The sequence below is a fragment of the Hyperolius riggenbachi genome, chromosome 5 (genome assembly GCF_040937935.1).
Source record: "Hyperolius riggenbachi isolate aHypRig1 chromosome 5, aHypRig1.pri, whole genome shotgun sequence".
NCBI lineage: Eukaryota > Metazoa > Chordata > Amphibia > Anura > Hyperoliidae > Hyperolius > Hyperolius riggenbachi.
In genome coordinates, this window is record NC_090650.1 from 48,697,020 (window position 1) to 48,723,663 (window position 26,644).

The following is a 26,644-nucleotide window of genomic DNA, read 5'->3' on the forward strand; positions in this document are numbered from 1 at the left end:
GGGTTCAAAAATAGGACCTCTTGGTACAGCATCAGACAACAGGCATGAGGAGGATTTAGTATTAGAGTCAGTGAAAGAATGCTCAGGTAAGAGGATATCCAAGAAAGGGTCTTAATACCTAGTCATGAGAAAGCCTTGCAAAGCAGAAAATGATCAACTGTGTCAAAGGCCAAGGGAAGGTCGAGGATTAGGTGTATAGAGAATTGGACTTTGTATTTTGCTACCAGGATGTTGTTGGTGACTTTGGTGAGAAATGTTTCCATGGAACAGTGGGAGATGTAAACCAGACAGAAGAGGGTAAAAAAAAAAGGATTTAGTAGAGAGATGAGCCCGACCCAATTCACTATTTCGCCAAAGTTTTCTTCTAGTAGATAATTTTACATCTTCTGTTTAAAATAACTTTTTCACCCCGCAACTGAAAAAGTACCAAAATGTAGATGAAAATGTACTGATAAAATTATTATACTTGCTGGTGGCGTAAATGGTATTTTATTGATAAAATGTGAAAATTCACCTAGAAAAAAACTTAGGAGTAAAGGAGAATTGGATTAGGCCCATTCAGTTGTGAAAGCACATGCTGTTAGCAGCTTAGAAGGGGGTAAAGTGTGGGAGGCTGGAAGCTAGAGGGGGCTGTATGGTCCAGAGAGGATCTTTGATTCATGGTGTCATGATTGCTTATTTGAACGAGGAAGGGAAAATGCCAGTAGAAAGAGAGAAGTTAGAAGTTCTGACATTTCCCGAAGCATAACCCTAACTTCTCTTCTTAAAGAGAACTACTGCTTTTATTCTGACCTTCAAACAGCAGCCAGCATATGCATCATACAAAATGAACAACAGTGGTCAAACCTGAATGTCACGGTGGTGCGGAGGTGGATGGAAAAGAGGTGACCAGGGGTTGTAAGGACGGTACTACAGCCGTTTCACGCCGTCTGGCGCTTGCTCACGTGCGTATGTCCTGACTGCCGAGCTATCTTTTACTCTCCAAGTGTACTGCTTAAAGAGAACTACCAATTGCCTGGCTGTCCTAGTTATCTTTTTGAGTAAAATAGTGTCTGAATTACACACCTGAAATAAGCATGGTGCTAATGCAGTCAGACTTCAGAGAGAAGCATCTGATCTGCATGCTTGTTCAGGATCTATGGCTTAAACTATTAGAGGCAGTGGATCAGTTGGACAGCCAAGCAAATTGCAAGGAAATAAATGTCTCCATATTTCTCTCACTTCAGGTTCCCTTTAAAATGATACCTAGCTGATCCACCTAAAAGATGTCAGACACTAAAGCCTCATACACACGTATAAGGACTGTTGACCGGGAGGTACTAGGACTCAATACTTTAGGCCATATGGGCTATATTATTAGGCAATATTTGATGTTTAAGATGGCGACCATGTATTTCGGGAATTGTTTTTGCCAAGGGGAGCTGAGAAAAAATTCAGCAAGGATCAAGGGTGCCTTCATTCGAAAAAGTTTGAGAACCATTGGTCTAAGACTCTAATGCATTAAACACAGCATAAAACTAATAAGAAAAATAAAATATTATTGGTTTCCATGTTACTGAAAGGGTTAATAAGTCAACCTTCCTCTTCATTCAGAAGCTAATTGATAGAATGAATAAGATTATTGTTACAGAATGATCTGATTGTGCGGAGTAGTTATTTGCCTGTAATTTGCAGAGTAAGCCATACAGAAAAGGTTCTGCTGTATACAGGGGAGAGCAGAGAATGTCTCTTGAGAATTTATTTGCTCAGCAATTATATAATTACAAAACAATCTACCGTGTTTCGCGCCGTATAAGACGCTCCAGAATATAAGACGCACCCAGGTTTAGAGGGCAAAAACCAGGAAAAAAAAATAATACTAAACCTGGTGCGTCCATATTCCAGGAGCGTCTTGTACATATCCTTGTGTGTCCTCATGTGTGCTCCTGTGCCCCCCATATCCTCATGTGTCCTTCTGTGTGTCCTCCTGTGCCCCCATGTGTCCTCCTGTGCCCCCATGTGTCCTTCTGTACCTCCCATGTGTCCTCCTGTGTGTCCTAATGTGCCCCCCATGTGTCCTTCTGTGCCCCCCATGTGTCCTGTGTCCTCATGTGCCCCCCCCCACGTGTCCTTCTGTGCCCCCCATGTGTCCTCCTGTGTGTCCTCATGTGTGCTCCTGTGCCCCTATATGTCCTCCTGTGCCCCCCATATGTCCTCCAGTTCCCCCCATACGTCCTCCAGTGCCCCCCATATGTCCTCCAGTGCCCCCCCCCCCAGCCTTCCTCCCTCCCACCTGCGTCTCCTGGCCCCCCCGGATGGAGTGTCAATAGCGGCGGCAACTTACCTTTGGCAGGCTCCTGCGCTGATCCTATATCATCGCGCTGCCCCCCCCGCTAGCCTCCTCTGCCTCCCCCCTCTGTATCTGGCCCCCCCGGGTGAATAAATAAGTATCGGCAGCTTACCTCCGCAGTGCGCCCGCGATGACTGCAGACGTCCGGCTTCCAGGCACTTCTCGCTCTAGTGGCCGGCTTGAACTGATGACGCGCAGTTCAAAGCCGGCCACTAGAGCGAGAAGTGCCTGGAAGCCGGACGTCTGCAGTCATCGCGGGCGCACTGCGGAGGTAAGCTGCCGATACTTATTTATTCACCCGGGGGGGCCAGATACAGAGGGGGGAGGCAGAGGAGGCTAGCGGGGGGGCAGCGCGATGATATATGATCAGCGCAGGAGCCTTCCAAAGGTAAGTTGCCGCCGCTATTAACACTCCATCCGGGGGGGCCAGGAGACTCGGGCAGGCATGGGGATAGCAGGCAGGGAATCCCCAACATGGCGGCGGGTCGGCGGTTCGGAACGGCGGGCGTTATTAAGTTGGGGATTCCCTGCCTTTGCCGTATAAGACGCAGGGACTTTTTCTCCCCATTTTTGGGGGAGAAAAAGTGCGTCTTATACGGCGAAAAATACGGTAATTTGTTCAGCAACTGGCAATGTTATTAATCAGCTTCAATGAAGTGAAAATATGCCATTCAGTGGCATTACATCATAATCACATAATTAATTTGGTTAAAGGGCAACTGAAGTGAGAAGACTATGGAGTCTGCCATGTTTATTTCCTGTTAAACAATACCAGTTCCCTGGCAGCCCTGCTGGTCTAAATAACACCAGAAACAATCATGAAGTTAATCTTTCAGATCTGACAATAATGTCAGAAACACCTGATCTGCTGCATGCTTGTTCAGGGGCATGGCTGAAAGTATTGGAGGCAGAGGATCAGCAGGGCTGCCAGGCAACTGGTATTGCTTAAAAGGGAATAAACATGGCAGCCTCCATATATCTCTCTCTTCAGTTGTCCTTTAAAAAAACTCATTTGTTCATTGAGTTCAATCAGCAAGGACAATTTCTGTCCTGCATCCCTGATATTGATCCAGGGAAGGCAAAATCCCTTACACGGCTTGGCCAATTAACCTTTATTAAAGGATACCTTAGTGCAAATTGAAATTAAAAATGGGGGAAACATGCATATTTAGTGGGCTCTCCTCATGCTTACCACTCCCCCCTCTCTCCTCCGTCCCCCTCCGTTACAGCCTAGCGACACCATGACCTAACTTCCTGGTCGGGGTGGTCGCAGCTGACTGCGTAGGCGCTGCCCGGCAATGCGCATCCTTGTTCGCGTGGTCGTGTCCTGGAGCACTCCGTGCTAGTGTTGTCCGGATCATGAACGATTCGGATCTTTGATCCGAATCTATTTTATGAGTCGATCATCCGAATCATCAAAATGAGTGATTCGGATCGCAAAAGGGGCGGGGCCAGGAGCGACACGCCCCCTCTCAGCGGGCAGCGGGGTCCTGCAGAGCAGGGACTGATCGCTGAGTTGGATGGGAGGCAGCCTTCCTTGCACAAGGACAGGTAGATGAGAGAGAGGGGACATGGGTGCCACTGCCAGATATGTGTAGAGCACACATACTGGCTATAACGTGCTGCCCATTACAGGCTGTCTGTTCCTAGTTGTGCATAGTGATCACATTGGAAACTTTTGGCTCAGCACAGCTCAGTAACTTTGCAGGCACTGTGATTGCTTTGCAATATTATCCTCCCAGACTCTGCTCTATACAGCTGCACTTATCTTCGGGGAATGCTTTATTTCACTGTGCGACATTTGCATGAGAAAGTACACAGATGAGCATATAGGTGAAATACATGTAAAGCATATGATTGCAGCATGTGGGTATTACGTGCAAACATTTCTGCTCTCTGCTCGTCCCTCCTCCCTTCTCTGTCCATTCCCTGCCCTCTGTCCATCATCTCCCCTTCTCTGTGTGTCCACTCCCTCCCCTTCTCCTGTCCACAGACCTGTCCTGCTAGTCATTTCACCCCCGAATGCTTCCCTAGTAAAATGATCCGAGATTCGGATCAAAGATCCGGATCTTTTCAATGATCCGATTCGAATCATCCGGATCATTGAAAAGATCCGAACTTCCCATCTCTACTCCGTGCAGGCACACAACCTAGTTGTGACTTCATAACTACGTAGTGCGTCTGCACAGAGCGCACCCGGTAGTGTCCAGGCGAACAAGGACGTGCTTCGCCGGGCAGCGCCTACATAGTCAGCCGCGACCACCCCGACCAGGAAGTAAGTTCATAGGCTGTAACGGAGGGGGACGGAGGAGAGAGGGAGGAGTGGTAAGCATGAGGAGAGCCCATTAAATATGCATGGTCCCCCATTTTTAATTTCAATTTGCACTAAGGTATCCTTTAACAAGAAAAAAACCCTTCCCGGTTCCTTGGATCAACTCTGCTGGGCATTACCTACTAATTATAGCTGTGGAAGAAAAGCATCCAAGCCTCCTTTAAATGCAGGTATAGAATTTGCCATAATTTGCCATAACTACTTCCTGTAGTAACATTTACCACACCCCTACCTAAATTAATGACAAAACCTTTTTTATTCCATGTACAGGTCATGCCACCTTTTCCTTTGTACAGGCCTAGGGACAAAATGCTAATCTACCAAAAACTTTTGAGTCGCCCTCGGATGTCTTTATACATGGTAATTAGATCATAACTTAGCCATCTTTTTTCCAAGCTAAATAAGCCCAGTTTGCCCGACTTTTTTTTTTGGGAAGTAAGGCCTTCCATCCCTCTGACTAATTTAATTGTCTTTGCACCTGTTCTTTTAGTCTTTTATTGTTTTATATTAATCTCCTGCTGTGTGTAATGTTTTAGAGCAAAAATATAATTGTGAGCTTCTCCAATTCCAGTTAAAACCGTGCCTTGTGGAACTGACCTGATGTAGTCGCTGTCAAGTTAGGCAGAGCTTTATCTTAAAGAACAACATTTATACGCCCAGTACTGTTATAAATAGATTAACATTCTCCACTATGCAAACAAATAAGGCATTGGCTTTGTTGCACCCTGACTATACCTTATAGTAATGAAACCTTTACATGACCCTCTCCCACTTGTAACCGTCCACCTCCTCTCATCACTTCCACTCATCCTCTCCTTCCTCAAAGGCTTGTTTACAACTGATTGACCCCATTTCTCTTTAGCAATTGTCCATTTGGCCTCTTACAATCCGTTTTATGCCCACAGTGTTCTATTGAATCTGAGCTCACAAAAGTAGCCAGTGACTTTCTCAAAAGCTCATTAAGGCAGCAGTCATGGACGGACCTGTTATTTTTGGCACAGATGTCCCCTCATGTCCTATTGGTTTCAGAGTGGTCAGTTAATAAAATGATTATTTTATGCAGGCCAGATCTGCCAGCATTAGATACAAGTATAATATAACAACTTTAAGGCCGGTTTCTCATTGCATATTGGCGGTAGGGGTGCAGTCTGGGGACCCCGGTTCCCAGTGCACTATAAATTACCTGTCCGAGTCCACCACTGGTCCACTGCTGTCTCCAGGCTGGGTCCTTCATCCATATACGTGTCCCACATGGTTGCCAGAGTAACAGTGGGGCATGTGTAACGTCACATATGCGCCCTCGTGTACGCCTGCAACCAGGTGGAGCGCATGTGTGGACGATCTACAGATCCCGGAGCCAGTGGACAAGCAGCAGATGCGGACAGGTGATGTATAGTGCACTGTCCGTGGGATTCACAATGACCAATGGGGGGGCAGTGTCGGGGTTTCGTCACTCGTCCCGATAATGCTCATCGTTACCGCCATGCACCCAACTAACCACGACGGTCTAACATCTTGCAGCATATCCAACCGATTAATGTGACCTATTTCGACCTAAAATAATTTATAAAGCGCCAACATATTACGCAGCGCTGGACATTAGTTTAGTTTACAGACAATATTTAGGGGTGACACACAGCAATATGACAATACAGGAATACAAGAAAACCAGATCACACACCATAGTATGAGTACCAGGTAATGCTTAGTCAGTCACTGGAGGGGAGCATGGAGATTAGGCAAGTTAGGTTCACACAAATGCATAGCATGGGTGCACAGTAATGGAGGTGCATGATCAGGTAGGGCACAAAAGGAGGAGGACCCTGCCCAAAGGCTTACAATCTTGAGGGAGAGGTAGGGACACGAGAGGTAGGGGACCAGAGTTCTGCTGTGGGTTTAGAGCACTAGTGAGGGGTGGTAGGCCAGAGTGAAAAGGTGAGTTTTGAGGGATTTCTTGAAGATGTTGAAGGAGGGGGCTACCCTAATGGGTGGAGGTAGGGAGTTCCATAGTGTTGGGGCAGCTCTTGAGAAGTCCTGGAGGCGTGCATGACATACAACTATGGTAGGGATTAGATTGTGAGCTCCAGTGAGGGACATATAGTAGCAAGGGTGTATACTCTGTAAAGGGCTGCAGAATATGTCAGCGCTATATAAATAAAAAATGAATGATTCAATCTTTGTAACCTAAAAAGAAACCCACAAATCAGGGCCATTTGGGTCCAACACCACCCTTTTCGATTGGGGGAGTAAGCTCAAGTACCCAGAGGAAGCATACAAAAAACTGAGAAGAAACAGAAGGTAAAGCCGGCACCATCCGTAGTAATAATGCTCTTTTATTGAAGTTCCATTAGAACAGGCGGTCACACAGAGTGCGACGTTTCGGGATATATCTCTTTATAAAGCCAGTGATGATGGAATATATTCAGCCTGTTCTTATGGAACTTCAATAAAAGAGCATCATTACTACGGATGGTGCCGGCTTTACCTTCTGTTCCAGATCATATCCGGATGGTTTCCTTGGGACAACCCAATTGAAACCTTGAAGGTGTGCCTCCTCACTGCTTTTTCAAGAAATCTGAGAAGAAAATAACATTTTCATGCAGAAATAGCGGTGTCTGCCAGTAACTTGGTCCAGCTAAAAAATGGTTGGAGCGGACAGTGCTGATTCTATACTAGTGAGCACCTTACACGTCCATCAACCCCTCTCTGCAAGCAAGTTAATCGACCTAGCAGAACAAGATTCAATGCATGGAATATAGTGGTGGGAACCAGACCTGAGAATAAAAAGACAATCCGGTTCTTGGCCTTAGATGTGACTCTCTAGCTACAATCCCAGTAACTAAGAAACCATTTCTAACAATTGCATTTCAAGGGCCAGCTGAATGCTAACTGTTCCCATCTCTATTATCCAGTGACACTGAATGACTCATCCTCATGTGTGTTCCTATGGATTCTCAGTGGCCCTCTACGACTGTTACCATTGCTGCCAGGCTTGGGAAAATCCCCCGAAAGGACAGAAAAGGTGGCAAGTGATGCCAGGTGGAATGGAAATGGCCCAGGTCTGGCTCACAGCTAAAGCCGCTTGGGAAAAGCATTTATTTACATTTCTAGAGATGCTCAGAAAGGATTAGTGAATTTATCACACGTCAGCAACGACAACTTAAAACTCCTGTTCAATAATGCAGTTATAGGGTTGTTTCATTAATGTAATTACCTCAAGTAACCTTAATTTTAAGTCCTTGCATGCTACGCACGCTAGTTGCAGCATAGCGTGCATAATTAAGCTCAATCAGAGGAGCACGCGCTCAGCACATGCGAGCGCTGTTAACTTACGCCCGTTCCTTGCCCATAACGGTCCCGCCCTGATCCCTTTCAGGTCCAGTGGCTTTAAAGGACGTGATCCCCGCAATTTGATTGGCCCAATAGGCTGCCTGTCAAGTGAGCAGCATAACATGCGCTGAGCGTGGGCTCCTCTGAATGAGCTTAATTACGCACGCTACGCTACCGCTAGCACGCGTAGCATACAGGGACTTAAAATTAAGGTGCTCTGGTGTAATAGTGCCAGTAACAGGAGGTTAGTCGCGCTAATTACGTTAGCGAATCAACCCCATAATCTAAAGGCCAGTACCCACAACGCGATTTTCCAGACGATTTTGTCGACGACCGGTGATACTTTGATCGATGTGCGACCGTTTCTGCGATTTCTCGAGGTGGGTACAGACGCACAATCACATGAACGACGTTTAGCGATGCACGACGATACATAACGACTGTCACGGAGGATCTTTAAGATACCCGATAACACCGTGCAAAGTACCGCGATTGCTTGACACCCAGTTCACGCCTGTTGTGCATTGCAGCATGACGTCACGTGTACCTGCTGGCCGGAACGCTCATTGTCAGGGAGACGTTGCTGGATCCATCTTCCTCCATCGGGTGGTGAGTATTTAGCATATCACTGATCTGGCTTTGCTAGAGGGCTCTAAGACGAGGGAGATCATTTCGGCGCTCGCTCTTCCCCACACTGCGCCTGACCTGTGTGCCGCCATAGACAATGTTAATCAGAAATGTAATTTGGGTGCCAGCGATTGCCGGACCCCAATTTACTTCTCCTTCCGAATTGGTACAACTTGGAGGGAGTTATTAACACCAACCTGGAATTTCATTGGCAGCAGGATGGCCCGTCATTCGAGAAACACCCTGCGCCAAAGTGACCAGGCAGCGAAACGCCATGGACGCCTCTGAGAACCCACTAGTCTGTTTTTTTAGTTACAAACAGTTTTATAAAAATTTAAAACTAGGATTCACTTGTAATTTGTGGCAGTGGTATGGCCCTGGTAAATGCCACAAGAAATTTGCCATTATGAGAGCAATCAACAACCAATCAACAACCATCAGGTACTCATCTGTAACGGTAATAATAGACAACAATTCTCAACCTCCCATGAACAAGAGTCGAACTGGGGACCCTAGCAACTCAAGATAAGATGTCTAACATACAGCTGTGCTTCTTGCAAACTTGTAAAAAGGGCACTATGGTAATTTGTTCGCTAGCAGAACTTCATCAAAATGACCAATATTCTACTAATGGGCAGGGGTACATTTTACCAATATTTTTACTAACCCTAAACCTAACCCTAGTCTTACATGAGTCCGCCCTCAACCGATGCCTAGCTCTAACCCACTCCCTCCTCCACCCTAACCCTAACACCCCCCACTGCTAAATACGCCCTTCCCCCACTATTTATCTATTTGAGAAAAGGCAAAGATTTCTCATGGGAAAGGGGGTATCAGCTATGGTTGGGATGAAGTTCAATCCTGGGTTAAAGATCCTCTTTAACTGTTGCAAAGAAAAAAATAATAAATAAATAAATAAAAAGAGAGCACAGGTAAGATCTAAGCAGGACTGGTACTATATATACACGTTTATCTCTGCATGTCACATCACTTCCGAAACGATTTGACTCATTCAGGAATTCTTCAGTAAAGTCACTACAGCAGAGACAGGGCCCTTAACCAGTACACTATCCAGCCACTATCTACTTTATAGAGGCAGCCTGCATAAAATTCACCATAAAAATAGCGAAAGTTGTTATCACTTTGTTCATGTATGTAACGAGGGCTGGCAGGTGCATACATGAAAGTCTAGTTTCCTACTGATAACAGGCCTTACAGGGGCCACTAAATGTCCTCCCACCTCCGCCCACTACTTCACTTCTGCCCCGCAGTGCTTATGGAGATAAGAATGCCTGTCAATAGGCTGTTAAGCGGTCCTTTGCTGTCATCAAGGCCCTGTCATCTCCATTATTATTACCAGTGGGTTTCCTCACAAAAGTTAGCTTAATCAGATCCCTTCTGTACCACATTATGAGGGGGTATCATAAAGTTTTAAAAGTTTTAATTATTATGGTATATTGATGAAGTTTTGTCAGTGTCATCATTAGTGATGTAGAGAAGATTAGCTCATTGTATCCTTTATTTCTTTACAGATTGTGCCAGAAGTCATTTAAAGGAAATCAGAGACGAGATCAACTAAAGGTTTTATACATACCTGGGGCTTCCTCCAGCCCCCTTTGTGCAGATCGCTCACCCGCCACTGTCCTCAGTCTTCTTCCTCTTCGGTAACGGGTCCCGTAACTTCAGCCAGTCTATGACTGGTGCTGCTGCAGTCACTGGGACGTAAGACTCACGTCCGTGCAGTTTGTGGGGCTGCATGCGCGATTGTGCGGGTAGAATTATGATTGTGATGGTCAGGGGCGATTGGTGGCAGGGGACAGAAGTCTCCCAAGTCAATCCGTGCTTGTCCAGCGAGAATGATTACTGTTATTCTCAAATAATGCCGTCGCGCTCCCTCCCACTCATTCCCGCAACCGATGGTTAGATTAATGAATGGGAACTTTGCTCCCATTAATTCATCTACCCTCTAAGTCCCTGTGATCGCCGGCATCAATGAGATGCCTGCGTCACCTCCAAAGTAACACAGTCATGCATTACTTCCTATTTGTGTATTTATGGTACGCTAATAGAAAATAATGCGCAAGGAACTCTTGTGGCCAAATAGTAAAATTACACCTACATACATTAGGGAATAAAATTTGTTTAATATGCATGTCAAGAGGGTATAGTACTATTAAATTATGTGCTTAAAATTACTGATGGATGTAAAACTGAAAAAAATGCACCTTTATTTCCAAATAAAATATTGTCACCATACATTGTACTAGGGATATAATTTAAATGTTGGGCAAATAAAATGTGTGGCTTTTATCCACAGTTTTACATTTTATTTTTAAACTATAATGGCTGAAAAACTGAGAAATGATTTTTTTTCTATTTTCTTATTATTATTCCCATTAAAATGCACTTAGAATAAAATAATATTTAGCATAATTTACCACCCAAAGAAAGCCTAATTGGTGGCGAAAAAACAAGGTTTAGATCATTTTGTTGTGATAAGTAGTAATAAAGTTATTGGGTGCTGAATTGTGAAAATTCCTCTCGTCCGTAAGGTAAAAACAACCCGCGGGCTGAAGTGGTTAAATGTACCCTCTTCCTGTGTGCTGCTGCCCCTAATCACACTTGGTGGTCATATGACCATTATGTCACATGTCTGCTGAGCTTGTAGAGAGGATGCAGAAGCCCAGCAGTGGTGAATTGGTCAGGTGATGATGGTACTCGGCACATTTGCTGTTGAACTTTGCTGACCCTTAATGTGGACTTTAACTCAGAAATTCCTCTTTTCTGCTGTAGAAGATAGGCAATGGCATAATAACCTTTAAAGGAAAACATTTCTTCGTTAGGCCTCTTGCACACTACATGTGATTCCGATTTGCAAATTTTAATGGTTACTGCATGCTGCGGTTTTTCTGCGGTTTTCTTATGATAGCATCCAGGGAAAATCGGATTTGCAGTGTGCAGGGGGCCTTACAGCTGATACAAATGCTACAATAAATCTGCAGAGTGTCTACTTACTGCTTTAATGGAAGCAGACATAGGGTTAACATCCTGTGCTTACAAATCAGCTGCTCTGCTGAGGCAACGAGCTGACACAGCTGTGAGATCAAATTACAGTTGTGATTGGTCCCAGAGGAGGGGGAATTAGACAGGCTAAACTCTCTAAATACATACAGGATAAATTTCTCTACGTTTTCCTTCTGTCCTGTGCAAGAGTTCAGGTCCACTTTAACAGGATGCTCTCTCTGTTTCCCTCCCTGGGCTGTACAGTTACACTTTATTTTTGGAACAGTAAATTAGTCATCAATTAACTGGCTGAATGAGTCCATTATCATAATGAAGTGTTATTGGGAAATATCAATTCATTAGTAACATATTTACCTGGTTATAAGCCTATTATTTGTCAAGGAAAGAGTTCCAGGTTTGTCTTATCGCACCATGTGCCTGGTTCCCACCAAGTGTCACCATTTCTAGAAATAAGTGTGATTGATACGCAGGATAAACCGCTCTGTTACATACAAGTTCTGAACAATCAGGGGGATTGGTGAATGTGAAGAATAAGCTGTCATCTATACTGGATTCACGATCAGGGGGGTCAGGTTTATCAAAATTAACCTAACATTTCTTCTGTGTCATTGCTGTAGTAGCAGCATAATGAACTGGCTTTGGTGCAATTATCTCTGCACCCTATTATCTCGATGTAGAGCAGGGGTAGGGAACCGATGGCTCGGGAGCCAGATGTGGCTCTTTTGATGGCTACATCTGGCTCACATACAAATCAGTAGGGGTTAGTTCACCAAGCTACACTGCACAAGCAGCGCAGTGTGGCTGCGCAAGTAACATTTTCAAAGTAGGCATTCTACTGCTGTAGCCTGCACTACTAACTTACTCACGCTACCCCAAAACTAACGGCTGCTCTAACTGTCCCACCCTGGACCTTGTCAAGTCTAGTGACTTTGTAGGACGAGATCCCCGCATGTTGATTGGCCCAATAGGCTGCCTGTCACTGGACAGGCAGCCTATTGGCCCAAAGTGTGGGGATTCTCCTCCTACAAAGTGAATCAACCCCCAAGTCAGCAAGCTAAATGTACAAGCTGTTAGTCGGTATTTCTCCTGTCTGGCTGATGTCGCTGAAACCCAAGAGAAGCTGAAGACGTGTCTGACACTTCCGCTACCTGGCCTATCAACTGTATACACATCACCATGGTAACAGGGACGTGAGCCGTCTGCTGCACATGCACACTGTCCCAGTTTGAAACATATTGTATGTCTCTCAGAAATACATTTTAAAATATGTGGCCTTTATGGCTCTCCCAGCCAAAAAGATTCCTCCCCCCTGATGTAGAAGAACAGCTATGAAATATACTACTGATAACACACTTGAGTTTCAGGCACCTTTCACACTTACAGCTTCGCTTTACTCTCCCCGGCCGCAGCTCGCTGCAGTGGCTATGCAAGTCAATGGAACATGTTACAGTTCCTGTGCTGCGATGCGCCGGACACAAAGGCTGCAGAGTGTTGATGCACATTCATGGCCGGATTTATATTTTTTCTGCCCCTCTGCCATTTTGCTCCCCTTCTATGTGCGACATCCCCCTTCTATTCCTTTTGCAGACCCCTATTCCATTCATGTATAGCAGCCCTGCATACAGTCAACAGAGGCGCCGGGAAAAAAACGGGGCACGCTGATGCCGCTAATGTTTTATTTTCTAACGTTATTTGTTGTTACCTTTAAAACAACAAACTTTAAATACCATTTTGCGTTATTTTATCGTAACCGTTCAAACGGTAAATACATTACCGGTAATTCAATTTTGCTGTGAAGTGAAAGATGACTGCTGACTGAGCCCCCGTAGGAGATAAAAACTCAAGAGTATATTAAGAGGGTAAAAACAACTTTTGTAAAAGACCTTATAGTTTTTGAGAAAATGGATTTTAAAGTTCTTGTGCTGAGTGTGGGAAATGTTTTAATGGCCGACGACTTCAGCAGTTAATAGCAAAGCCCTACGAACGTACTAAAAACACCAAATTTGCAGGGTATGTTAAAGATAAGCTGTTAGGTATAGGGTCTCAGAGAAAAAAAAACACATATAGCAGTAGCTAAATATTGGCTGTACTTACATTACATATGCATTTTACTGTCCACGTTTGGATTTCACAGAATTTTTATATAGTATTTGCAGAGAATGATGCTCCTGACAGCTCATGGCAGGTTCCATGTTTGTCTGTCTCCTATGAAGCCAAATGTGTCGTCATGTCCTGCCTGCTTCCTGATGATTCCACTCAGAAAAAATACAACACTACTGTGCAGTGAATATTAATTAGCCATGTGGCTAGGAACAATAGCGGACTCATGCAGTATACTCTGCCCAGAGATTTTTCAGTGCTGGCTGTTGTAACATGAGCCTGTCTCTTCTCACTAGCAGCCGAGGGGAGGACCCAAGCAGCCCCAGAATGCTTTGCAGTATGTTATGCGACCTGTCGTCCTTTTAAGAGCTTGGGTCTAACATCCTTGCTGTTCAGCACACATCAAAAGTAAGAGAGATTTTTAACTTCAGTATTGCCTTTTTGGCTTCCTTCTAAGCTGTTTAACACAGGAGAATAGAGGTTTAAATTAGCTTTTGCAGCCTGACAGTTACTCTTTAAGGAGGCCTGTGGGAACAAGCGGATTTTTTTTTTCAAAAAGACCTTGTAGTTTTTGAGAAAATGTTAAAATTAGAGGAAAAAAGTTGCGCAATAGATAATGTATCAACATGTATATAAATGTATTTTATTTTTATATATGTTCAGAGTGTGGGAAATAAAAAAATGTAAGTGGAGTCCCCCTCCCGAGCCTCTTTAACCCCTTCTCCCCCATACAGGCTGGGATAGCCAGAATGCGGAGCCCTAGCCAAGTGGGGCTTTGCACCCCGAGTTATACCAGCCTGCATGGTCTATGGTATGGGGGGGCTCCGGGGTAGAGGGATGGCCAAGCCTCCCACTCTCCCCCAGAGCCCTGGCGGGGGGTCATGGTGGCGTCTGGGAGTCCCCTTTTTTAAGAAGGTGACTCCCAGATGCCCACCCCCTCCCCAGGAGAATTGAGTATAGGGGTAAAAAGTACCCCTTACACATTTCCACAAAGGGTTAAATAAAATAAAAACGCAACAATGAAAAAACTCCTTTAATATCCTTAATTAACCATAAACACTTACCTGTACTTAAAAAAAAAATGTTCCCACGCCAATATCCTCTATCTTGTGACCTTGATTGAAGATCTCTAACCCGCACCCGCTGTCACACACCACCGCAGCTATCAGTTATACTAAGTATAGCTGAGAGCAAAAGCATCTTTATAAACCCCTCCAAGGCCCAATGGGTAACAGGAGGATGATTTTGGTCCAGTGCAGAGGCATGTAGCGCGTGGCATGGCATGGACCAAATGGTGTGGTTTTTACACTGCCCAGTAACTACACCACGTGTAGTCATCCAATTACAAGCTGCCCATGTGCATAAAATTAACATAACATTTACATCAATTTAACATTTCTAAAGGTGCGTACACACGCACTACATCCGACAATGACGGGTCCGTCAGACCCTCCCGCTGGGCGGACGTTCACCCGACTGTAGTGCGTGTGTACGTGCTGTCGGCGGAGTGATAAGGCTGTTTCTGAACGATCCGCTCAGCGGAGACAGAGGCGCTATACATGTTGTGAAATAGCTACTGTTTGTCCCCTGCTTATTGCCTGATGAAGCGGGCCTTGTCCTGCGAAACGTGATGCATCTATTGGGGTACCAATAAAGTATTTATTTATTTATGTCAGACAGTTGTCTAGTCTGCTTTTGGAGGCAAGTCCACCACTGCCTCCCAGCATATTTTAAAACTTTTACCGATTGCTTTTATCCTGCTGGCGCCTCTGTTTACCTATGAGCCTTTTCAGTCTGCCTGACAGACTGTACACACGCACTACTGTCGGCAGAACGCCCACCCAGCGGGAGGGTCTGATGGACGCGTCGTTGCCGGATGTAGTGCGTGTGTACGCACCTTAAAGCATCTCACTGATCTCCTGCAGAGGTGGATTAATGGGGAGCTCCATATAATGGCAAGCTGCAATAGGTTTAACTTACCTCTTTTTCTTTTTCCTTCAACTTTGACTTCATAACATTTTCCATTTCCTCCTTTTGTTGCTGAAGCTATAAATATAGAGAGTTTCTGTGAATAACAAATACAAATCAACTTTGTGTGAAGCATCACCGTAAAGGTGACCACACATCATACAATTGTTTATAATTCTATACAATTCAATAATTACAATCAATAGGCTTGATTCACTAAGCTGAGCTGCTACAGCAGTGCAGCTTAAAGTGGTCTAACACCCAGCATTTCAACTTTGCTTTAAAAGATTGCTTACAGTTTAGAAACTATTATGCCAGATTTTTTTTTAGCAGAAATTCACTGAATGGATTAAACATGACATTTTAAGCTAGATCTACACGGAGCGATGCGGCAGCTCGATTAGCCGCCGGATGGCCTCCGCCGCGTCCCCGCTCGCCCGCGTGTCGGATTCGATCCCCCCTCGTCCCCGCCTGCGCAGTACAGCCCGGTGGACGTCCGATGACGTCAGCGCGCCGGCGTGGGACGCAGAAGTGCCGGGCCTTGGAGCGCAGAAGAGCCCGACCTGGCAGCCGGCCTGGCAAGGTCGGGTCGGCCACCGGAGACCACCGGGAGCCTGCGGAGCGGCGGCGAGGGCACCTCCTGCCTGCCACGGGCTGGAGTAAGCCCCAGGTAAGTGGAAATTGATTTTTATTTTTTAGCCACCCTCCCTGAACCTTCCCTTTAAGGCATCTTAATGATGTATTTATGCATGAAAAAAATATCTGTTTTCCCTTTTGATGTTGCATGTATATAAGCTGTCTGTACCACCAGCTTGCAAACTAACAGGATGTAAACCTGACAAAGGCTGCAAGGCCGAAAGCTTGTTTATTCTTATTCATTTGTAGTTAGCCAATAAATGGTATCATCCTGATTTAAAACTTCTTGCAATGTAAATAAACAAAACACCTCTCTGAGAGAGCACAGAGGGCTTCCAAGACAGGCTTTTCAGAGGTCTATTTGCATTCCAAACAAAGATACATTTGTAACTAAACCTCAGCAGGATGCGGATTTCTAGCTAAATGCAACACTAAAATGTCATGTTTAACCCATTCAGTGAATTTCTGCTTAAAAAAAAATCTGGCATAATAGTTTCTAAGCTGTAAGCAATCTTTTAAAGCAAAGTTGTAATGCTGGGTGTTAGACCGCTTTAACCTATTTTGGTTCCTGGACGTAGAAACTACGTCCAGGAACCATGCGCGTGCACGCGCGCTCCCGGCCCGCGGTTCGTTAGCCAGGCAATCAGTGAATCGGGCTATGGTGCCCGATCACTGATTCCTCTCCCCCGCTGAAAAAGCGTCAGCTTCTCTCGGAAGCTTCACCTTTTCTGGCTGTTCCCTCCCCGATGCGTCACTCTAAGCGTGTGTTACGCTTAGAGTGACGTCATGTAAACAAACTCATGGCTGCCATCTTGTGGCCAAAAAGTAAAACTACAACAAAAAGTAAAAAAAAATTAAATTCACACACAATTGCATTAAAAAAATATGGTTTACATCCCACCCTCCCAAAAATACCCAAAAAAATGTTTAATATAAAAAACAAAACAAAACATTACAATAAAAAAAAAACATGTAAATATTTACCTAAGGGTCTAAACTTTTTAAATATCAATGTAAAGATGAAATATTTCTATATTTTTTTTTTATTTTAAACTTGTAAATAGTGATAGATGCAAAACGGAAAAAAATGCACCTTTATTTCCAAATAAAATATTGTCGCCATACATTGTGATAGGGACATAATTTTAACGGTGTAATAACCGGGACATATGGGCAAATACAATACGTGAGTTTTAATTATGGAGGCATGTATTATTTTAAAACTATAATGGCTGAAAACTGAGAAATAATGAATTTTTTCCGTTTTTTCTTATTCTTCCTGTTAAAATGCATTTACAGTAAAGTGGCTCTTAGCAAAATGTACCCCCCAAAAGAAAGCCTAATTGGTGGCGGAAAAAACAAGATATAGATCAGTTCATTGTGATAAGTAGTGATAAAGTTATAGGCTAATGAATGGGAGGTGAACATTTCTCAAGTGAAAACGACGGAACGCGAATGGGTTAATGAGAGCAGAGAGTGTTATAGTGTCCTGAGCACGCTACACAGCCATAGCGTGTGCACTGAAATTACGCTGTGCTCATTTAGTGTAAAGGACGCTTCGTTACACTTAAAGGGAACCAGAGATGAATGATTCACACAAAATAAACATATCAGTTGATAGCTCGTAAAGAATAAATGCTCTACCTGATAATTTTGCCACTCTGGTGTGCCTTTTTGAGTGTTTTTTATCCATTATTGCTCCAGGAAATATCCAATATGGCCGCCGGCTCATACCTGTTCTGCTTCCGGGTTATGAGTTGTTCTGGATGTGCTGTCTAGCCTCTATGAGACTATAGACAAGCAGGGCTGCTGCAGCCTTTCATCTGTCTGCTTTTAACTATTATTCTGGTATGCTGTGTGGCTGCCTGTAGGAAGTGTCTCTCATAGAAATGAAACTGCATACAGTAGATAATGACTGGCTGCACAGTGCACACAGATACACTTGTGTGTGTCAGAGCTTCTTTCTCGCCAGCAGCAGCCCCTCCCATGTCAACAGCTCCGAGTATGAAATCTGAGCCAGGAGGGGGCAGGCTTGGGCTTGAAAAGACTCCACAGAAGAGTGACTCAGCTATAATGATTCCAGGTCAAACATAGACTGAATCAGTCAGTGGATTCTTATCACAGTTGATAACAGATAGATTAGACTGAGAAGAATAAAACTAAAAGCAGGGTAGGTGTTTACTGTCCTGTTCCCACTGATAAATGTAATAAAATACATGAGGGTGCTTCGTTTCTGGTTCTCTTTAACGAGCACTCCACTGAACCCGCCCGAAGCACGGCTGGTACAGTAGCTTCAAAGTATGAGATTCCTGCACTTTGATTGGCCCTGTAGGCTGCCTGTCAAGTGACACCCAGCATGCTCCATTGCGGGAGCAGTGACAACAGCAGTGTCTCCAGGCGATGCCCAATACCTGCATCCCTCTCTCCCCCCATTGCGCAGCAGCTGATTGTCACTCACCCTGCTCCATTGTGGGTGCAGTGACAGCAGCAATGTCCCCGCTGATCCTCCGCTGTCACTGCACACGGGATGGAGCTGGGTGAGTGACAATCAGCTGCAGTCACCGTGCACGAGAGGGATGAAGGTATCGGAGGATCACTGGGGACATTGTCACTGTCACTGCATCCACGATGGAGGCTGCAGCCGCTGTGCACAGGGGGCCACTAGACTGCCAGGGATTCATTTTAGGGGAGGCTGTGAGGCCACATTCGGACCACTAGATGCACCAACATTTTTCCCCTCTTTTTGGGGGAAAAAGTGTGTCTTATGATCTGAAAAATACGAGAAGTCATTTATAAATAATTATTGTTAAAATTAAGCACTTTTTTTCAGTACGTTATTTTCACTGCCGTTCCTCTTTAAATGAAGATTTAAATATCAATGTGGGCATTGTAATGCTAAACAGAGAATGATGATGGCCTGGGATATGGGGTTTGATTTACTAAATATACAGATAGCACAAATTAAGATTACCGTCTTTTACATATATCAAATATTGCAAATTGTGGAACGCGCTGGATACAGTACATGCACCACTTACGTTCCTTGAGTACCGTGCAATGCACCGCAAGTGGTGCATGTATATAGTTCGTTACTCAATTTGCTTAAAGAGACTCTGAAGTCTCTTAAAAATCCTCTTTTTATTATAAAATCCTGTGTAATATGATAGCCTACCTAAACCAACACATCCCCGCTGCTGTAAGTCGCGGCATAAATTTTGCAAATGCCGGTAATGTTAATTTGCGCTGTCTGCACTAATGTTCTTTAGTGAATCAGTCCCCTTGATAGATAGAAGTGAAATTTGAAAAATCCATATTAAAAAGGTATTCATATTAAGAACAAAAGTTAATTATTGAGTGAAATGTCTTTCAATTCAACTAAATTTTTTGCCATATGCGTTCTTATTTTATGAAATTGTGCAATCTCAAACTCACAGGTGTCCTTCAAACAACTTACTCTGGACTTTCAATCAACCAAAAAAATGGATAGGTTTTATTGAATCAAAAACACTTTTTTTAATTGCTATGTATGGTTTTGAATCCTGGTTAGAGTCAGTACCTATTCAGCAAGGAGTTCTTGGGCAACACTTCCTAACACTGCAGGGTAGCCTCTTGAGTTTGCCCTTAGTGGCTGCAGCTCTCGAGCGCTTTGAGTCCAACAGGAGAAAAGCGCTATATAAATATTAGGAATATTATTATTATTATTATATTAGGTGGCCACCTTTAGCCTAAACCAGAATTATTCACATGATCATGACCAGCAAATCAGAGCCTTCCAAATCGATTACCTCATCAAGCCAATCATATGGTGTTTTTAAAGTTCTGCTAGTGACACTGTCACTGACCTGCTCATTCTAGGTATGTGTTCTAGAAACTGAAATTATAACTACCTGACGACTGGGTAACGCCCATGGGTGTGACCACGGCAGCAGTCCCAGGACAGCCTAACGCCAATTGGCGTCAAGTCCTGGGGCTGCAGTTTGCAGGAGACGCATCTCCTTCTTGGGGGGGCGGAGCTCCGCCCCGCCTTTATTCTCCGAGCAGCGATTACCGCTCGGAAGAGTGTTAGACGGTGAAACCGCCATCTATTTACATGTACAGCACTGCGATCAGCAGTATTGCTGCACTCCTCCATATGCTGTTAAGTGATCAGCCTTCATAGGCTGAAGCCTATGACAGCTGATCACGCTGATTGGCAAGCGGGGGGAGAGAGGGAGCAGGGAAATATATTAAAAAAAAAACATATTTTATTAAAAAAAAAAATTATTTAAAAAAAATGAACGGGGTTGTTGTGATCAGACCCCACCAACAGAGTGCTCTGTTGGTGGGGAGAAAAGGTGGGGGGGGGTTGATCACTTGTGTGCGGTGTCGTGTGACCCTGCAGCTTGGACTTAAAGCTGCAGTGACCCATTTAGTTAAAATTGGCCTGGTCTTTAGGGGGGTTTAACACTGCGGTCCTCAAGTGGTTAAAGCAAATATACTTTTGCTGCTAGCTGTACTTCCAGAAAAAAACACCCCCTCTCTTGGTGCTTCTGTTTTTGCTATGGTGACAGCAGCCACGGCAGCAATAAAAATTCCAACCACTAGCAGCATTTCTCGTGTACCAAGCCAACATTTTAGAAAGTTTGTGGAACTGAATTGCCAAGGATCTTGCAAGCTCTGATTACTTCTACTTTGAACTGCAGAATCGATAGAATAAAACTGTCCCTGTTTTTCCACATTCTACCAGCAGAGGGGGCAAACTTGGGAAGGGATTTTTACTTTTAAGTTACTTTTTGTTCCCATGCCATTAAAATGTTATCAGCGACATACTGAAACATAACCAAACTTAAAAAAAAAAAAAATTAGGAAGTGTAGTGGAAATGATGTATTTTAATAAAATTGCTTTTTTCCCCCCAATATTAGTTTAAAAATTATTTAGTCAGTGTTCCAATCGCCGATCACTTGCTGCTGGTCTCCTCTGTATAGCCACTGATACTTGCTCTGCTTTCTGCCAGGTTTGGCTGCTCTGCCCTCGTGGCTGAATCCCGGTGAGGCCGCAGCTCCCCCCTCCATCACGCCCCCCTCACAGCGCTCAGGGCGGTGGCACGGCTGGCACGCACGCACCTAGAAACGGGACTGCTCCTTACCTCAGGACGGCTCCATCTCTGGACGTGTTTAAATCCAGACTGGAAACCCACCTGTTCAGTTTGGCATTTGCAGAAATGTAACTTTTGTTGTGTGAATACTTCATCCTACTACCAATTTCTGAATCTGAGAGAGCCTAAGCGCTTTGAGTCCTATAGGAGAAAAGCGCTATAGAAATATTATTGTTATCCCATTTACATTCTGAAATGTATTACAGGTGCAGACATGTTTAGTCCTGTTAGGTGCATCTTTGTGGAATGTTTGTTTACTGAGAGTTCTGAAGCCAGTACAAAATACACCTGGTCTCCAAGAATGCTCTGGGAGGAGAATCCCACATCACTTATATTAAATAACAAATCGTTCAAAATGAAATCGATCGTTTTGATCAGTTTTAGTCCAAAATTAATTGAAAAGATTTCCTTTGAAAAAGCCCAGTCGGGTGCACGGTGGTAGCAAGGGTTTGATTTCCTGACGACCAATGACTTGTTGGACCTCCATCTGGCCTCCCCCCAAGTAACAGATGTACACCCCCTCTGGCCCACAGTGAGTGCTGCAGGCTCACCTGTCTGATAGCACGGAAATCGATTGGCCGGAATCTGTTTGAAATGACGTTCGGGCAGCCACGTTGCAGCATCGATCTCTGCCAGATTCCATCATTACGACTGAATCAGACACATATCGATGCCGCAAATAGAGTAATGCATGGGCACCTTTGTAAAGATAACACTATTGTCCCTAAAGAGGCCCATACACTTATACTATTTCCCGCTGATATACAGCAGATTCGATCACTGTGATCGAATCTGCTGTGAAAATGTTGCGCAAACGATCGATTTCCATCCGAAAACGATCACTCCCGTCCATCTGTCCGCGCGGAAGATTTCGCTCGATCGCCGGCGGGTCGGGAGTGTGTCTATAGTGGCGTTCGAATGTCCGACGACCGATGCTAGCGGCAATACATTATCTGATCCGGCCGTCGCGTGTCCCCGTTGTCACCGCTGTTCCTTCTCCGCTGGGCTCCGGCTGGCTTCACTTCTTTCTGTCCCGACAGGAAATTTAAACAGTAGAGTGCCCTATACTGTTTAAACTTCCCCGGACAGGAAGTACAGTGAAGCTGGAGCCCAGAGCGGAGAAGAAGACAGCGGAGACCGGGGGACTCGCACCGGCCGGATCAGGTAATGTATGCGGGGGGGGGGGGGCTCCAGCTCCACAGATCGTGAATCGGTTTCATAGTGAGATTCATAGTGAAATTCAAAATCTGTTTGCAGTATAGGCAGCCAATAGATCCCTCTTTGATCAGATTCAATCACAGATGGATCTATCTGCTGGTCGATCTGGTGGCAATCGACCAGTGTATGGCAGCCTTAAAGCTGCAGCTCCTGTAAACTCTGTAGTTATCAGCTGACTCATTAGAATATAAAGAGTCCACAAGCCGGATAAGGAGAGGGTGTCATTGGATTGGACATTCTTTCCTTCAAAAGTGAGCAGCTGCAGAATTGTACAATTCTGCAGCTGCTCACTTTTGAAGGAAAGAATGTCCAATACAATGACAGGTCAGAGAGGAGAGCTCTCCTTTAAGAAAGTAAAACTTTCTCCTTCCTTATACAGAGTCCCAAACACAGTGTAAATGAAAGGTTACTCATCCTGCTCTCTACATTCTACTGACGAGATCTCCCTTCAGTCGGCGCTCCTCTAGCTACCTAATAGTTGGGGGCACCTCTAGCTACTTAATTCCGAGGATAGCTTTGGTTACCTAACACTAAGGGGCAGATGTAGTTACTTATGACAGGCAAGGGAAGTAAGAGAAAAGTAACTGCTAGGTCAGCCAGCACAACTGCGGTGCGGATCAGTGGGTGTTTGTAGGCTCATGGAGGGTGAAGTCTAAGGTGCCAGAACATCTGTGCCTATAGGCTCCTGGGATGTAAATCGGGGCCTGTAAAGAAGACTTTACTTCTGGCAGTGTGTGAGGAAGTGTTAGAACATCCCAGAGGTCTTCATAGCTGTGTGTGTGTAACCAGGGGCGTAGCAATAGGGGGTGCAGAGGTTGCGACCGCATCGGGGTTCTTGGGCCAGAGGGGCCCGAAGGGCCCTCCCTGAACTGCAGTATTAGCTCTCTATTGGTCCTGTGCTCATAATAATCACTTTTATAGATACTTTGAATAGTGGTAATCATTAACAAACTGTTCCCCATCCCCTTCTTGCACCTCTGACACGGTGGTTGCCATTGGCAAGTTTTGGCGCACTGTATCAATTGTTATATATAGAGTGCTTGGGGGGGCCCCATGTAAAACTTGCATCGGGGCCCACAGCTCCTAAGCTACGCCACTGTGTGTAACCACTAAACTAAGTTATAACAGTATTAAACTACAAAATGATTTGCATAACATTAGTATATACATTTGCATTTTCAACAAAATAATTGAGTTAAGGGGCCCATACATTGGTCGATTTCAGCCACCGATAGATTCGATAGAATTGATCGATCGGAAACTGATTCTATAGAATCTGCTGATCAATCAATTTGCGGACGATTTTGATGGATTTCATCTATCTGACAGGATGGAAAATCTAGGTCTATCTGCTGCTGGCATCAGGTTGATGGCCCATAGAGTTGCATTGGATCTAATGGTCCAATTATGCATTTAGATCGATTTCTAATAAATCCGTTCCTAGTGTGTGGCACACATCAGATAGATTCCTGTCAGATTGGACTTGACAGGCATCTGACAGAAATCTATCTGATGGTCAAATCTGCTGAAAATCTATAAGTGTATGGCCACCTTTACTCTTTAAAAAGAACCCGAGGTGGGTTTGAAGAATATTATCTGCATACAGAGGCTGGATCTGCCTATACAGCCCAGCCTCTGTTGCTATCCCAAACCCCACTAAGGTCCCCCTGCACTCTGCAATCCCTCATAAATCACAGCCACGCTGCTGACAAACAGCTTGTCAGAGCTGGCTGTGTTTATCTCTATAGTGTCAGTCTGCTGCTCTCCCCGCCTCCTGCAGAACTCCGGTCCCCGCCTGCATCCCTTCCCTCCCTGCTGATTGGAGGGAAGGGACGGGGGCAGGGACCGGAGCTATGCAGGAGGCGGGGGAGCAGCTGAGACTGACATTACAGATGTAAACACAGCCTCACAGCATGGCTGTGATTTATGAGGGATTGCAGAGTGCAGGGGGACCTTAGTGGGGTTTGGGACAGCAACAGAGGCTGGGCTGTATAGGCAGATCCAGCCTCTGTATGCAGATAACATTCTTTAAACACACCTCGGGTTCTCTTTAAAGATAACAAAATTGTCCTTGAAACTGTAATGCAAATAATCCGTCTCTCTGCTCATCCTTGTAAGCATTCTATTAGGTGACTTCGCCAATTCTCTAAGGAGAATGCTTCAAGGACAACTATCGCAAAAAAATTTGTGCAATTTAAAATACCAACATGTAAATGTACGTTTCTCCCAGACTAAAATACTGTATAAATTACTTTTCTCTTATGTCGCAGTCACTTACAGAAGGTAGTGGTAAAAATGTGACAGATTGTTTAGGTTTGGGACTAGTCCATCTCCTCGTGGGGGATTTTCAGTTATTTCTTTATATACTAAAGCACTTACTGAACTGCAGATGCTCAATCCATCGATAAGGGAAGCTGGCTGACATCTATGTATAGATTCTTCCATTCCAGAAGTGCTTTTGTAAAGAATAAAGGGTAATATTGAGAATCTCCCATGAGGAGATGGACTAAGGCCTGTGACCCACTAGCAGCCTTTTCTAAGGACTGGTGATTTATTAAGCTCTTGCTGAGACAACGCTATGGGTGATTTTTAGAAAGTTACATCCCTCTAGTGAGATCACACCCACAGCATTACATTAACAAGAGATTTTCATATTACTGGTGCTTAGAAAAGCGCGGCTAGTGGGTCCCAGGCCTAATCCAAAAATCTGTCAGATCGGTCTGTCAGCTTTTTACAGTCTACTGTAAAGGTGGCCATACACTGGTCGATTGCCATCAGATCGACCAACAGATAGATCCCTCTCTGATCGAATCTGATCAGAGAGGGATCTATTGGCTGCCCATACACTTCAGCATGAAATCGATTCACAACCTGTGTAGCTGGCGCTGCCTCTGCCTGCCCCACCTCACCCAGCCAGCAGCAATAATCTCACCTGATCCGCCGGGTCCATGCTGCCCCTTTCTCCAGGGCTGGCCTTTTTCTCCATCTTCTCTTCACTTCCTGTCCCGAGGGCGCTCTACTGTTTGAACTTCTCCTTCTCACAGGACAGGTCAGAAAGTGAAGAGGAGATAGAGAAGGCGGCCAGCCAGAGAAAGGGACAGCACGGACCCGGGGACTAGCGCCACTGGACAGATGAGATTATTGCTGCGTCGGTCGTCGCTGAATCGAACGCTGCTAACGACGTGCTCCCGACTCCCCGGCGATAGAGCAAAATTCGGTCAACATTTGCGTTAACGATTTTACAGCAGATTCGATCACAGTGATTGAATCTGCTTCATATTGTCAGGAAATCAGCGTAGTATATGGGTACTTTAAGTGACAGCAACAAAGGAAAAAAGTAATTCACAGTGCATTTACTCTGGGAGAAATGTACCTTTTATGTATAGGTATTATACATTTTTCACCCTCGCGGGCCTTTAAAGTGGAGGACAAAGGCAACAATAGGACCCTGTGCAGACTAAATGTAGGGGACCCCATGTGAGTGGGTGTGGTCATTAACAGATCATGGGTGGCTCCAAATATTGTCAATAGCATAAAAGTACGTGCACCTAAAGGCCCATACACACGTCGGATTTTTCTGAACGACCCGTAGTTTGAACGTTCCGTCGTTCAGTCGTTCGCACGTCAAATCCGACGTGTGTACAGACTATCGTTCGGGTGATAAGACTGGTTTCCAGCGATCCGCCGGGCGGATTGCTGGAAACCAGTCTTATCACGCGAACGATAGTCCGTACACACGTCTGATTTCGCGTGCGAACGACTGAACGACGGGACGTTCAAACGACCCGTCGTTCAGAAAAATCCGACGTGTGTATGGGCCTTTAGCTGCATTCTGTAGGCACTGCATTAATGTAACATAATTAATACATAACCCAGGAGATCTGGGTTCAAATCTCGGCTCTGCCTGTTCAGTAAGCTAGCACCTATTCAGTAAGGAGTTCTTGG

At 44.8% G+C, this 26,644-nt stretch overlaps 1 protein-coding gene across 1 annotated transcript in view; it reads right to left on the minus strand.

The window, feature by feature from the left end:
• C5H10orf67 (chromosome 5 C10orf67 homolog) overlaps window positions 1-26,644 on the minus strand; it is a 93,188-nt gene that overhangs the window by 16,268 nt on the left and 50,276 nt on the right. The window contains exon 9 of the mRNA XM_068238251.1: window positions 15,723-15,788. Within this exon, the coding sequence (XP_068094352.1) occupies window positions 15,723-15,788 (66 nt within the window). The remainder of the gene's footprint in view (window positions 1-15,722; window positions 15,789-26,644) is intronic.